Source organism: Terrapene carolina, unplaced genomic scaffold, assembly GCF_002925995.2.
Source record: "Terrapene carolina triunguis isolate 2854851 unplaced genomic scaffold, T_m_triunguis-2.0 Scaffold21, whole genome shotgun sequence".
Lineage (NCBI taxonomy): Eukaryota > Metazoa > Chordata > Testudines > Emydidae > Terrapene > Terrapene triunguis.
Genome location: NW_020664372.1, coordinates 24,149,217 through 24,164,456, shown reverse-complemented (window position 1 = coordinate 24,164,456; position 15,240 = coordinate 24,149,217). Strand labels below are relative to the sequence as shown.

The window sequence follows — 15,240 nt, the reverse complement described above, 5'->3', positions numbered from 1 at the left end:
TTCTTTCTCCATCTTAGCTGTCCCCCTTCTTTCTCCCACATTACCATATTGCATTTTACTTTATTGTGGTATCTTTATTTCTGCTCTCTGTTCAAAAGAACCCATTCTCACACTGGAGGATGTATGTGTCAGGGGAGAAGTTCTCTTATGATTATGATGCCCATCAACTAGTTGAATGTAATGCTTGAGTATACATATTCTTTTGGTGTTTGAGTGTGAACTTTTTCCTTACAACCATTCATACAAAGTATTCTGAGTCACTAGGATTTGTAACTCCTCTGGAGAAAATTATGATGCTATGGTATTGTGATAGCTAATACTTTTAAATTAACCTTTTGGATAGTAAAGGCTTTTGTCAGCCCCATTAAGTTGAAGAAGCTGAGAGCTAAATTGAAAAAGGTGACTGCAGATGTGAACTTATTGCAGGAGACTTAGCTCATTAAAAAGGCAAACCAACTCCATAGGGACTGGGTGAGCAGAGTAATTAACTCTTCCTTCTAGGAAGAGAGGAATGGCCATTCCTTTTCCTAACATATTAAGAGTACAGGATGTTTGGTGTCCTTAATTCCTTCTTGGTCAAGATGGTCATTTATAAGGCAACAGTGATTTATAATCTTATGGTCTTTAGTAATTTGGATTCCCCAGCTCCCTCCCTACCACACAATCCATCCATATCATCAACATGGAAGTTGAGTCAGCCATAAGATAGAGTGATTGCAAACTAGCTGCCGACCCATTATTAGATCAATCATGACCTCTGGAGACCTCTCTGCCATTGCTAAGGTAGCCTTACAGCTAGAGACCTCTGACATGGTGATGAAAGATATCCGGTACTTTTTCAGTCTCTGTATCAGAGATTACATGTTTGTCTTTCTTGCTGACCATATGCATATCCAAGCCTAACTTTTTAAAAAGTAACTTTAGCAACTCTGGTAGACTCCATGAAAAATGTCAGCACAGCTATAATAGCAGAATCTGATTATGCTCCCATTTTACCAGATGCCACAGTGATGAGCACCATCACAAGAAAAGAGATTAATCCAAGCCAATATTTAATATTTGGTTATTAAATGACTTCCCTTTCCTCTTTGCTCTTAGAAACAAAGGAAGTCTCAGTCCCTTCTCAGACCACCCACTTGCAAACGATGAGATAGCATCAATTTTATTGCATGGGGGGAAAAAACTTTCACCAGCTCAGAGGAACCAATTATCTAACAAACTGAAGCAGATAATTCAGGTGTTTTCTAGTGCACCTACTTGATTACTGCTATTATATATGCAGTGAAACTATTTACATACAGACTCTAAAGCATGCTGAGGAGGCTTCAGAATCTCTTTAAGGGTGGCTTCTCTCTTCCTGTCTGTGGGGTCTCTTGAGAAGAAATCCCCTTCAGCAGGTTTTGACTGGGATGTCACCCTGGCACCAATTTTAGGGAGCTCGAAGAGTATCTGTGTTCTAGAACCCTGTAGAGTTTCCAGATTTGCTAACTAAGCCTTTACCAAGAATTTTTCACTCCTCTCTAAAGATCTCTTTGAAGACAAAATGAAATGGGATGCCAAATTCTAGTTTTGGTGAAAGATTTTCCCTTGCCTTTAGATATTTGTTAGTTGCTCAGCCCCAATGATGGCACTTCTGAAAGAATGCCAGACGTCTTTGCTATGTGACTCAACTGCCCACTTAAGAACCTGGGATGAGACCACCTTTGGTGGTGGAAAGGACAATGAAGTTTGGGTGTTGGGGAGTGGAATTTTGGCCTCAATCCTGAAGAGTCATTGTTGGTCCATTTTGGAGAGAGCCAAGAGGAACATTGACACTTGTCCTTTTGGAGCTGTCTCTGGAAAAGTCTTTATTGATGTACAGGGGCAGAGAGAGAAATGAAGAGGCCCAAGCAATCTGTCCATTCTCTGAGCTCTTTCTCTTTGCTCAGCCTGGAAATTATGCTGTCTGAGCTCCCTTTATGTGGCTCCTGAGAGGAATTTTTCACAGATGGAGCACATCGTCTTTGGTTTGCCCTGTTTAGCCTGCTCTAGACTTTGCAAGCTGGTCAATCGATGGGTCAAATAATGTAACTTGACACCTGTTATTTGAACATGGTCAAATATTGTCAAATATTCCAGCAAGAATGTCATGATGTAGGCAAGAGAACCACCTTTTTGATTGCATCATGGTGCCACCTGTTAGCAAACCTACTGAAATATCTTGATCACTCACTTTAACTACATGATAAAGCCACCTGTTGGGAAAAAGGTCAACTAATTGAAAGTTGAGCATCTTGATTGGCTGGAATCTTCTAGAACATACATTGTATGTATGTATATCTTTATTTCTATGCCATGCCATTTACAAAGCATATTAAAACAAGTTAAAAGACACAGTCCTGGCTGGCACTGAAAAGCTTACAACCTAAACTGACTAGACAATCATACAAAAATAAACTCAGAAGGGAGTGGGAGAGGGAGAGGAGGGCTCACAGTCATTAAACTTCCGCCCCCAACACAAACAGTAAAGATGCACAGCCATAAAACGGCTTGTAGAGTTGGCCTGCTGCCTATCTAGCATAAGTGATTTTTAAAATGATTTTTTGGTTTTATGGATGCTATGTGTGTTTTATTTTTAATTTCATTCATTTTATGAATAATATCCATATTTAAAGGCCAACCTAAAAATAATTACTCTCATATTTGAGAAAATCATTTCATGGTGTTTTGCATTTTTCTGAATGAAAATAACTCCGTTTTTTTTGTAATTAGGTATAAATATCTAAGGGTAAGCCTATATGAGACCATAAAGTCTTACTCTTTTTTGTTACTGTTCTTATAAATTAGTGCTTTACAATATTTGACTTGTCAATTGACCAATTATTTTTGAACTGGTCGAATACCCAACCCTAGCCTGCTCCTCCATGACTGGGAAGGGGAAGCACGGGGAGGGAAAGAACTTAGCGGGTGGCCTGGTACAGGAAGCAAAGCCCTGGAAGTTTTTGTCTCTCAATGAAGAGAAGTAGAGAAAACTTTTGTTTTATTCAGTCATAAAATCAGGTTTCAGAGCTAGGACTGCAGTGGAGGAAGAGGAATTGCTGAACCGCCACTCTGCTTGCACAATTGGAGGTAGGGAAATAATGAGGGACAGCACAGAGAATGACACACAACAGAGATTAAGAGTTTTAAAAAAAGAAGGAAGCCTGAAATACAACACTGCATACTTTAGCAAAACTCACTGATATGTTTTTTCTTTTGGGGGATGGGAGAGGGAAGAGTGGAGAGGGGGGTTGTAGTGTTGTTGTTTTTTTTTTAAATGAGATATTTGAGAGATCGCTTGTATTTGCTTCAATTGCCAAGAACAGGTGACAAGTGAGGCAATGAAAATCAGTTACTCAGTAGCAACCCCTCTCCTCATGTCTGGAGTAACACTGATGAGCTCCTTTGGCTGTGATGATTGCGGGCTTACAGAGTAAATGTGAAAACATAGAGCGATCCTATAAGCTCTGAGAAAAGCCAGGCCTGCTCTCTCATCTACGAAAAAGAAGTGGGAGCATACGCAATATTTCTCTTTCATAGAGATAATAGTAAAAATGACCCTGCAACCATTTCAAAATGAAAGTAACAGTGTACAGTAGCTGTGTATTACTGGAAGACATCAATCAGTCATCATGCACCTCACTCACTAAATCTTTCCAAACTCATCTACTGCTTAAACAAACAAACAAAACTGTTTTGCAGTTCCTGTATTTAGGGTCTGAAACCCAAATAATACATGATCTATAATAAGCAAAACTGTTTTGAGATACCGCTTCAATAAAAGAATCTATGGCTGTGGGCAGTCATTGAACTCTCAGCAATATTTTATTTGAGATTTTGTCAGCAAGGTGCTTAGTACTCTGGCTCCTATCCAACAAAGCACTTGAGCACACAGTTAATTTTAAGAACAGGAACCCACTGATTTCAACTTTGCAGGATCACGGTATTTTCTGGTACCCACCCATTTTTGCATGTCACTGATCTACTCCTTGCTTAGACCGGTACTTCCTTTATTTACACATTTTGAGCCAAGATCCTTTAACAGATAAATGAAAATAGACTCATGTCTAATTACTTATTTTAAGCAGGTGACAGATATGCAACAATTTGAATATCTAGACTACAATTTGCATAAATACATTTTAAAACAAAATATTTGAAAATCATTTCCTTCTTTACTCCTTACGTGCTTAAGGGCTTTGCTGGATTGGGATCAGAGCACTCAGCACCTTTCAGGATCAAGCCCTAGGTACATAAATCAATCTTCAAAGAAATGTAATGTTCACAAAGAATATACTGGTTAAACAAATTTAGATGAATGAAACCAACTATGAAGAGAAATTAGAATGCCTGAAAATTAATAAAGCACAGCTGGAATTATTCGATTAATTTATGTTAGTTGCTTAAATGTCTCTAGGGCAAAGATTTGCTGAAGGAAGATACACTAAGACTCAGGGATCAAATGCTCTTGGGGCCAAATAGACCCATAGAAACACGCTAGTCTAATTTGGTCCTTGCAGAGGAACAAGTCTAGAGAAACATAACAAAAAATCCAATTTGGATTCCAATGAGCGGATATCAAGGGCTAATCACATTGTAACCATAATTTAACATATATAAACAATCACAGCATTCATAACTTTTCAAGCTACAGGATTTCTGAACAAAACAGAGGTTTACAGATCTCTCAAAGAGAAACAATAACTATGGTTTTTACACTTCTTGTTGTATAACACACACTCCAGAATATTTGTTGTACAGCAGCTGGAGTGACCCCTGCATGCATTGCATATGACAACTGTATTCCAGCAGTTCAAGGACCCCATTAGCAGGCTCATCCACCTAGCAGTAAACGTGTCCACCTATGGCAACATTCTGTGCTTTGGGAATTAAATGAAGATGCAAGTCAAATATCATGCGTTTGGTATATAATCAATCTACCTACTAATAGCAACAATAAAAGCTTCCTAATGCTGTATACTACTGTAATATATCCTTATGCACTTCCCAATAGTTTTGATGGAAACTCATCTGAAAACATGCATGTATGCACACCAAATATGTTGGGTTTCTTCTGAACACCTCTTATATGTTTATAAATACATATTGCTTCTTGTTGAATATTAGTAAAGTGAGCAGGCTTTAAATCTAAACCTAAAGATTGTCTTTAGATAGAAGCAGGTAAATTCTGAGAGTGGAGCATGTAAGTAAAAGTTGAGGATGATGTCCAGCCGCACCGACCCTGCAAGAAAATTTTGAATAGTCCCAAAAGACTATAGATGTGCTAGAAAGACCCACTGTATACATTTGCCTGGGCATACAGTGAGAATGTCACTCATTTCCTACTCGTACCATCCTTAAAAGATACAACTGTTTTGGATGCCCAAAGCTGAAGTCGTTCAAATTCAGTCACACGGAAAAGGTCATCGGTGTGGCATTCGCCATGAACAAAAATGAAAAACATAAATGTATATGTTCAGCAGTAATATTTTAAAAATGCTGAATCACTGATAAATTTATACTATTTTTCAAGTAATTCCAGGGTTTCAGAATCTTAATCTGTTTCCTATAACTTGTAGTGTGTGCAGACACCCTGATCTTTTTAATAAAATGACTATTTAGTAAATGGGACTCTGGCTACACAAGAGAGCTTACAGTGGCGCAGCTGCACCCATGCACCCCTTTCAGGAGACTGATTTGTCTTGCGTAACCCCAACTTTCACTTCACTTGAGAAGTACTTGCTTACAAAAGCAGACATAAAAATACAGAAGTGTCACAGCCACACTATTACTGAAAATCGCTAACTTTCTCATTTTTGCCATATAAATTATAAAATAAATCAACTGGAATATAAATATTGTACTTCCATTTCAGTGTATAGTATATAGAGCAGTATAAAAGTCATTGTATGAAATTTTAGTTTGTACTGACTTCTCTACTAATGCTTTGTATGTAGCCTGTTATAAAAGTAAGCAAATATCTAGATGAGTTGATGTACCCCCTGGAAGCCCTCTGCGTACCCCCAGGGGTATGAGTACCACTGGTTGAGAACCACTGCTCTAGTGTAGCTACACTTGGCTTAATTAATCCACCCGCAACGAGTGGCAGTAGCTATGTCGTCGGAAGAAGCTCTCGTGCTGTCTACGCTGATGCTTAGGTTGGCGTAATTTATGTCGCTCAGGTAGGTGGCTTTTCACAGCCCTGAGCAACATAAGTTATACTGACATAAGTGGTAGTGCAGACATAGCCTATGCAAATTCTGAACCACCTTACCCTGAGGAAAACTGAAAAACAGTTAATACAAAATGGCAATGCAATTTTTTTTTTTTAAACACTTTCACTGGGATACTTTAGAATTTGATGCAATTCATGAACTATTCTTTAGTTTTGTGGGAGTGAGGGTGTTACTTTTTTCTTCTTCTTCTTTAAAGCAAGAAACGGATATATATTAATAAAAAACAACAATTCAGGAAAGATGCGGTCCTTGCCTTTCAATCTGGAAAGACTCAAATGAGGGACACACAAAATTATTCATGCCGGAATGATTTCAGATTTGTTCCTTTAATAAATATATATTTCTTATTTCAACAATAGAAGGGAGGAGACTCTACAATTGAGAGAAACATAGGTAAATCTCAGACTAAAATGAGTGAGGTCCCTTGAAATGTGAGATATTTGAAAGGTGTGATATTGTTTCTAATATAAAGAGTATTCTGACATGTCATCTTCTCAAATATTTTCTCTAGAAATCGATCTCAATAAAGCTCTGGGCTTGTTAAATGGAGGGAGAAAGACTATGTTAGAACAACATAGTATTTTTCTGTTGTACATCAAATTTAGTATCCATACAGATATATAGTGTTTTTAGATCTGAAGGGGTGCAGTCATTTCAGTTCCACAAATAATGTGTCAGTGAATTTACCTGTATAGTCCTCTGAGTGCCATCAATGGTGACAGACGATAAGGGTGAAGCCAGGTTCCACTCACTGGTCACATTTAGTTTCATCCCATCAACTTCCACCTGTTGTGACACCAAACAAGACTGTTACCATGAAGACGGACAGAACACTGATCTCAAGTTCATTGCTGCATACCAAGCAGAAACCATTTTAAAACAGATGGCTCCCAAACAACCTGTCATGTTTACTGCTTCTGCCATAAAAGACAGGGTCCAACAACAGAGTCTTCTAGGCATCTCTGGGGAGAGGTGAAGGACCTGTGAACAGCTGCCTCTGAGTAGTGAGGTTTCAAGTGATTTCCAGCAAGTAACAAACACCCATCCAACTTTTAAATCTATCTGGACATGCTACATTTACTGCAATTAGACAAGTAATGCATATAAATTCCAGTGACACTTTGCAACCCACACCACAGGGCTTGCATATAATATCCTCTCCAAGGACCAAGGAAGAACTTTCCCTGTGCTCTTAATGAAGGGTTTTGCATTGTTATCTTGATTAATATGAAGCAGTAATTAATTCTTTGGTGTTACATCTCAAAGTCCAGTCAAACTTTGCAAGTTCTGTCATGTTTTCCCTCAATCTACTACTAATCAGAGGACTGATTTCACACTTACATTCCACTGTGGTTATCCTGAAAGACTTAAGGGGGAAAAATCATCACTGCGTTTTTTTAATAAGAGAATTTTTCTACATAAGGACAAACAAGCTGAGCTATGAAACAAAGTTAGTAACAGGAATAATGCTGACTGTGCTCTCTTACATTCACTCTAATTGGGCTATCAGCCCCTGTTAAAAAAAAATTACCACAAACTGCTGAATGTTGTATTATGCTACAAGGAACTCAGAGTTTAATAACAGTAGAGTTTAATAAAAAGGAAGTAAAAATACCATTTATACAATAATATTATATTGATTAACGTTTGTAGAGTACTTTGAACATGTAAAATGCTATTTATGCAAGGCAAAGGTAAGTACAAACGATCTCAACTATACATTATATTTTAAATAAAAGGAAAACAATAATTTTGTTATCTTGCATCCAGTCATACCCTCAAAAGCCCCAGAATATGTCCAATCAATAAATCACACACAATAACATCAAGTTTATCAAAATCACTTATATTTCATGCCACTGAAATTATCTCAGTAAACTGGAAGAAAACACCGCTACAGCAGAACTGTATTTACAATAAGTGCTGTGCCCTTCTTTGGCAACATAGTAAAGACATCTAAAAATTAGCATTTTTAAATTTTAACATTTAATAATTTCATTTAATATATTTGACAATAGGGTAAGGCAGCAAAAATTATATTAAAAAGCAACAGAGGGTCCTGTGGCACCTTTAAGACTAACGGAAGTATTGGAGCATAAGCTTTCGTGGGTGAATGCCCACTTCATCAGACGCAAGTGATTATATTGTATCTAAAGGAGTTCCATATAACCAAACATATATGGCTAATATGCATAATTTCATTTTACCTTGGAAAACCTTTAGCCCAAGAAACCTCTAATTCCACAGATGCTTATTTTAGAATATAAACGTTTTCTTTAATGGATATGATCCACTCAATATTCCTACAGGTTTTGACTTCAAATACAGTCATGTATAGAGATCATGAATAAAACAAGTAATTTATAATGGTTCACTAAAAGGCTAGATCAGCTGGCATGATCCAGCTGCTTTGCGCTGTTCCAGTGATACAAAACAGCCATCAACCTGGCTTAAGTTAAACCAGGTTTACAGCTGCTTTGCATCACAGGAGCAGCACAAAGCAGCCGGAGCATACCAGTGAATCTGTCCCAATGTCAATAAAAGTAAATTGGCAATTATTATCTCTGCTGAGAATAGTATAAACTTGTGAAAGAGACTCCACTAAGAGCAGAACAAGCCTGGTGCCCTGTCTTCACACTCTGGAAGGACAGCTATCAGTCAAAAACTAAAGTTGATAGAAGAGCCAATCCTTCTCTGATGACATAGTTAAGAACACTACTAAGAAAAAATCAGTTGTGCTAAAACAATCACCACCTTCAAATCCTTCCTCAAAATTCTCCTTTGATGTGATGCCTACAAAGAACTTGGCAACAGCTAAGCTGCTGGTGTGCTGAGACTACTCTCTATCATGCTGACCAGTACTGTCCCATTCTTTCCTTGTACTTCCCTGTCTGTCGGTAGCCATCTGTTGTCTCTTATCTTATATATAGATTGTAAGATCTTTGGAGGCGGGGACCATCTTTTGTTCTGTTTGTACAGTGCCTAACACAATGGAGTTCTGGTATATGACTACGGCTCCTTGGCTTTATGGTAATACAAATAAATAATAAATAGTAATAATAATTAATAAACTTGCAATGTTTCTCAGGAACAAGAAAACAAAGGAGCAGCTGCCAGAGCAGATCAGAATACTGGCCAACAAGCAACTGAGACTGCACTCTGAGGCTGTACTTCTGCAAGATTTACATATAGTCTGGTAGACGCTACAGCTGACATCTAAGTACTAATCAAAGGTGAAGGGTGCCATTCAAACGTCTCAACTCTGCAACCAATTTCATTATTAGTCCCTCTATCACTGTAAAAAGATATTTTAAAAAGTGTCATACTGGCAAGTTACCAGACTCTGAGCCCTCACAAGAATATATACAAGTCTAGTCATCTGTGATTCAGATGAAGTTACCATCCAGGAAATGGGGCAGAATGCACTGTGAGGGTGACCATGATGCAAGTTGGAGGCTCTGGAGGAGCAGGTTTGATTAGTGAAGCATGGTTCAAACCCTGCAGCATTTATTGTGGATTGTGTGGAAAAGGAGAAAATGCAGGCAATGAATTGCTTCTACCATATATTCACCATTCAGCAAGACATGCAGGGCCAAATGAGGGAATCGAATATGCAGTTTGTACCAAAGAGAGTCCAGAGAAAATTTTGCAAAGGTGACAGACAGCAAAAGCCCTAATGCTTAAAGTGGCAGGGCAGGGAGGGGAAAATATATCACACCATAGGAAAAATGAGGCAAGGTCTGAGGATAAGAGCAGAGTGGCCTTGCAGGAAGCAGGTTAATTGCGCTATGTAGCAAGAAGCTTCTATACAAGCCAAAAACAAAGAAAAAACAGTTATATGTGGGATTAATTAGACCCTTACTTGTTTAAGTAGTGAGACTGTCCCTTCCAGAAATGAGCCAAGTACAGTAAGAACAGAACCACAAGTCCAAAAGCCAAGCTAGCTAAGGGGATGGAAGCAGAAAGCCAAATATAATGGTCAGAGAACGGTCTGACTCAGTGGGAATGTCACAAACCTCTATAATTATGCATGGAAGGATTCGATTTTTAATCGGTAAATGTCACTAAACATCAATTTCACTGTACATACAAACCAGTGAAAAAATATTTCCATCGATGATAATCAAAAGGCAAAGTAGGAAAATAGTGCTTGAGAACTTATTAGAGTTTGATTTAAGGATATTTATTTGTATATTTTGACATGTGATGGTGACAATTTCTGTTTTAACCGTTAGATAGCGTCAACTTTTTGAACCTCAATATCTACTGTCAATAAATTATTTGATCCCCCCAATATCTGACTCCCCCATTATTTCCTGAAACTGTGAAAATTAACAGATAAAACTGAAATGTTTCAAAGCCATTTCACACAACAGTGAAAAACGTAAATAAATATAAAAAACAAGCTTAAAAATAAACATATCCATCAAAATTATAAAAAAATATATATATAAATCAAATTCTGCCAAGCCTGTTCATACTGTTGATTTAAACAGAAATCAGCGTCGGTAGCTTGTTGAGATTTGAAGATACCTCCCTCTAGGCAGCGGCCATTCAGACACTACAGGATGACACACTAGGACAAGGGTTGGCAACCTTTCAGAAGTGGTGTGCCGAGTCTTCATTTATTCATTCTAATTTAAGGTTTCGCGTGCCAGTAATACATTTTAACGTTTTTAGAAGGTCTCTTTCTATAAGTCTATAATATATAACTAAACTATTGTTGTATGTAAAGTAAATAAGGTTTTTAAAATGTTTAAGAAGCTTCATTTAAAATTAAATTAAAATGCAGAACCTTCCGGACCGGTGGCCAGGACCCGGGCAGTGAGAATGCCACTGAAAATCAGCTCATGTGCCGCCTTCGGCACGCATGCCATAGGTTGCCTACCCCTGCACTAGGACAACAGTACAGTTGAGTGATTTATAAACACTAAGTAGTAAACAGATGAGCAAATTTTGCAGCATTAATCTTTTGTTTAATTTTTGTCCTGGGCTAACGAGGCTACAACCACCAACCAGGAAACTCCAACGACCCCTGTGGGCACATGGCAGGTTTTGAATGTGCAAGATCATTTGTTTGGTTGGTTTGGCTGTAAGACAAAGTGAGAGAAAGAAGAGGGTTTGGACTCAAGACTTTCAGCTGCTTAGGTTCAATTGGAAAATAACCTTTCCTCCTTAGAAAAAACTGACGCTGGAAAGATCATGAAAACAGATGCCTCTTTGTAGTATTTCTGAAGAGTCTTATTTACCATATTCACCACTGACAAGACATTTTGGTGGATGTATTCATACCAGAGTATAACTTACAGCCTTATTTAGGCTAGATCCAGAACATCACTCAACACAATCCCAGCAATGATTTAAAATAAATATATCTAAGAGGAGCTGCAGAAAAGGTGAAAGAAAGAGCAAACAGGACAGGCAGGGCCTTTGGGGAACAGTAGAGCACAGCACAAAGCAAGGGCAAATTGGGAAAGGCAACAAAAGGGGAGAGCTCACATTAAGTCGGCTAGCAGTGGCTTTCAAATAAAAGCTGGACACACTAAAGCATATATGATAGGGACATCCTTGATACAAATTAACTAGTCAGTGATAAGGTGAGATTATCTGTGTGCATCTATTGACAAAAGTATATTCACATCAGTTTAACAGAAATCTGCTCCCCTCCCCCTTTCTTTTTTTTCAAACAAATGCAAGGTCAGCATTAAATACCTTTGAAGTGGTTGTTCCTGTACGCTCAAAAAAAGAAGTTAAAATGTGTGAGGTTTCAATCTCATTAGAAGAATCCCTTTTTACAAACTTTTCTTTTGTTCATATTTGCACTTACTTCTAAAAAAGACCCCAAGAGAGAGTTCCAGCCTATACATCACTTGTCCTGAAGAAAGCTCAGTTAACTATTTATAGATCCTGCCCTTTTGTACCAAACCAGATCAAGCGATTTATTCAGTGCATGACTGCAGGAGAGAAATTCATTTGCTCTAAGTGTCATCAAGGCAGCCTTTTACCTGCTATGAATGAGACCAGAAGATTTTGAATTGCTGGGCTCTGACTTCAAATGCACATTTCTATGTTGTATGGAGTGCCATGATTTCTTTCAGATTTTCAAAGCATTTTACCACATTTATAGAATGGACAGCCTATAACTGCAAGATCATTTTCCTCCCCAATAACTCAAACACACACACAGTCAGCTCCATATTAGATTTCTTTTCTGTAAGGTAGCAGATTCATGTAAATTGTCAGTAGAGGCTTGGTATATCTCACTTTGGAAATGGGAGCATGCCAGTCTAGGAGGTAATGGGGAAAGATGGTAATGAATATCAACTCTTCAGCTCGGTGGCAATGGAATAAAAAGCAAAACAAAGAGAGAGAAAAGTGATGGCATTTATCACTCTGATCAGCAAGACCCTACTTTTGGCATTTACTAGGGTAAAAGTCCCCTTAGAAAAGCCTAACAGAGATACTATGGCAAATGCTTTGTTGTTCGGCGGCTTCAGATTTTCTTGTAGAGTCATTAGTGAGAAAATAGCTTATATTTGTAAGATAACTGCATCCGCATAGCTCAAAGCCACACTAATGCAAAGAGTTAAAGAAATTAGTTGTCGAGAAATTGACATTTATAAGGATAATATTTTGTAACTGCCATTGTGCCTTTAGCCTGATCACGTACAGTGGGTTTGGGAAGCATGGTTCATGTTTTCATAGGATCATTACAGAACAGAAAGAGATAGCCGGATTCTCTTCCCGGCTACATCCCATTTGCACCACCCTGGCAGCACAAAGAGCACATAAACTACTCAGCGCTGCCCTGCTAGGGTTTGTCCTAGCATGGAGTCCCCAGAGTACAGAACTGGTGTTGCTAGCTCATATGTCGCTCCCTTCAGGCTATGCATAGGGGTGTGGCCAAAGTGCACCATTTTCTGTCTTTCCTCAGCTTGTGGAAAGTGCATTGGGGATAGTCACCAAGTGACAGGGTTTTGAGCAGAGCCTCGGCTTCACTAAATGATGTTAGGGAGAGGTCTCAAGTAGGGCCAGCCAGAAAATGGCAGAATAGTTCAGACATTCCCCTGTCTTTTCTGGAGATTCAGAGCCAAAACTCATGTCTATGTACTGCAAGCGCTAAGCAAGTCTGATCTTTAACTGCCTTTCAGTTGCAAAGGTTCCATTCGTTCACCTCAGAGGCAGACCATGATCCCAACTCTTTTCCCACTTAACCGTGGAAATCTGAAAAGAATAGGTAATGGCCTTATTGTACAGCTGTGTTACCATGAGTATAAGATAGATTTAAACTGCTTCCATTTTAGACAACAATCAGATTTTAGAACAGAAATGAATTTTTAAAGATCTTTATTTAGTAGCGACCTTCACTAAACCTTATGGTAAGTTTCACAATAAGAAATGATGGACAGACCAAAAATAAATAATTTTTAATATAGAGACAATATCCCTAACAATTAGCTCATAGGCTGAGCACCAAGAATTCCTGAATTCCTATTCTGGCTCTTTTATAGGCAACTCTTGTGCCTTTAATTTTTGGTGTCTTATTTATGGGAAGTCAACTTTAGACATCTGGTAGTTATAGGTATCGCTGCATGGATACCTACTGGGAGAGAGGATATGTGAAAAATTAAAAAGCACACACACACACACACACACACACACACACACCCCTACTTCATGGGAAAAAATATCCTGATTTATTTGGAAATGGCCTTTTCAAGATGAGAATTATGTACTTGATGGGCTTCTATGTCTGGTCTAAGCTAAATACTGTGCTACAGCAAACTGCTGAGCACTGACAACAGTTCCCCAATAGATCAGAAATATTTTATTTCATACATCTAGAACTTGGTGCATAGATCCAACGAGATAAGCAGGCTTCAAAATAGCTAATGAGAAAGAAAAGTGTTCTTTGTTATACTTGAAAGTTGTATCCAACACAAGACACTATAGAGCAGTGGTTCATAACCAGGGGGACAGCGAGCAGTGGTTCATAACCAGGTGTCCCAAAAATCGGGACACCCGGTCACCCTACACACAGCTATCGTTAGCAAGCTAGCTCGAGTCCTGCTAGCACAAGTTTGTCTATCTGAGCTGGGAAGCTCATTCCCAACTGCAGTGTAGAAGTACCCTAAGACAGACAGCAGCTTATGTCGATCTAATTATGTCAGTGGCTACACTACAGCCTTGCTCCAGTTGATGTAAATGTCTCCAGGGGAGGCATAGGGCTTATGTCAGTGTAGTTAGGGCGACGCAGTGTCTGTGTAGACACTGCTTTACTTACATCGGCTGTCACTCTTGTCAATTTCACAGCTCTGCGCTGGAGCTGTGAAATTGACAAGAAAGGCTGGTAGGGTCCCTGCTGTGAACCCCGCACCCGGCTAACAGCTATGGCTGTCACCCTAGGGCGGCTGGGGAGCTCCAGCTGTGAGCCCAGATACTGTCTGGGCTCCAGGCTCCCCACTGGGCCCGAGCGCTGTCCAGGCTCTGGATGCAGAGCTTTGTGCCCAGAGCCTGGGCGGCTGCTGGGCTCCCACTAGGGAGCCCCCTGGGCTGGGTTCTCAGCAGGGAGTGGAGCTGACAGCCCAGGTGGCAGTTGGGCTCCCAGTAGCCCACCAACAGGAGAAGGGTAGTGTGTGTGTACATGAAAAAAACCCAGTAAATACTACGGTAACTGTAAGTCAACTTAATTTTGTAGTGTAGACATGCCCTCAGTTATCACCTCCCATCCCGAGACTGAATTGGGGCTGGCCCTTGGGTTTCAAGACAACTGTGGAATCACAGAATCATAGAACCATAGGGTTAGAAGGCACTGCAAAGGTCATCTAGTCTAACCCTCTCCCAAGATGCAGGATTTGTTGTGTCTAAACCACCCAAGACAGGTGGCTATATCCAGCCTCTTTTTGAAAACCACTCGTGAAGGAGATTCCATGACTTCCCTAGGCGTTTTGTTCCATTGTCCTACTGTGCTTACAGTTAGAAGGCT

General features: G+C 39.2%; 1 protein-coding gene across 1 annotated transcript in view; it reads right to left on the bottom strand.

Annotated features, from left to right (window-relative positions):
- Positions 1 to 15,240, bottom strand: part of PCCA (propionyl-CoA carboxylase subunit alpha) — a 398,317-nt gene that overhangs the window by 80,478 nt on the left and 302,599 nt on the right. Inside the window, exon 20 of the mRNA XM_024205358.2 lies at positions 6,942 to 7,040. Within this exon, the coding sequence (XP_024061126.1) occupies positions 6,942 to 7,040 (99 nt within the window). The remainder of the gene's footprint in view (positions 1 to 6,941; positions 7,041 to 15,240) is intronic.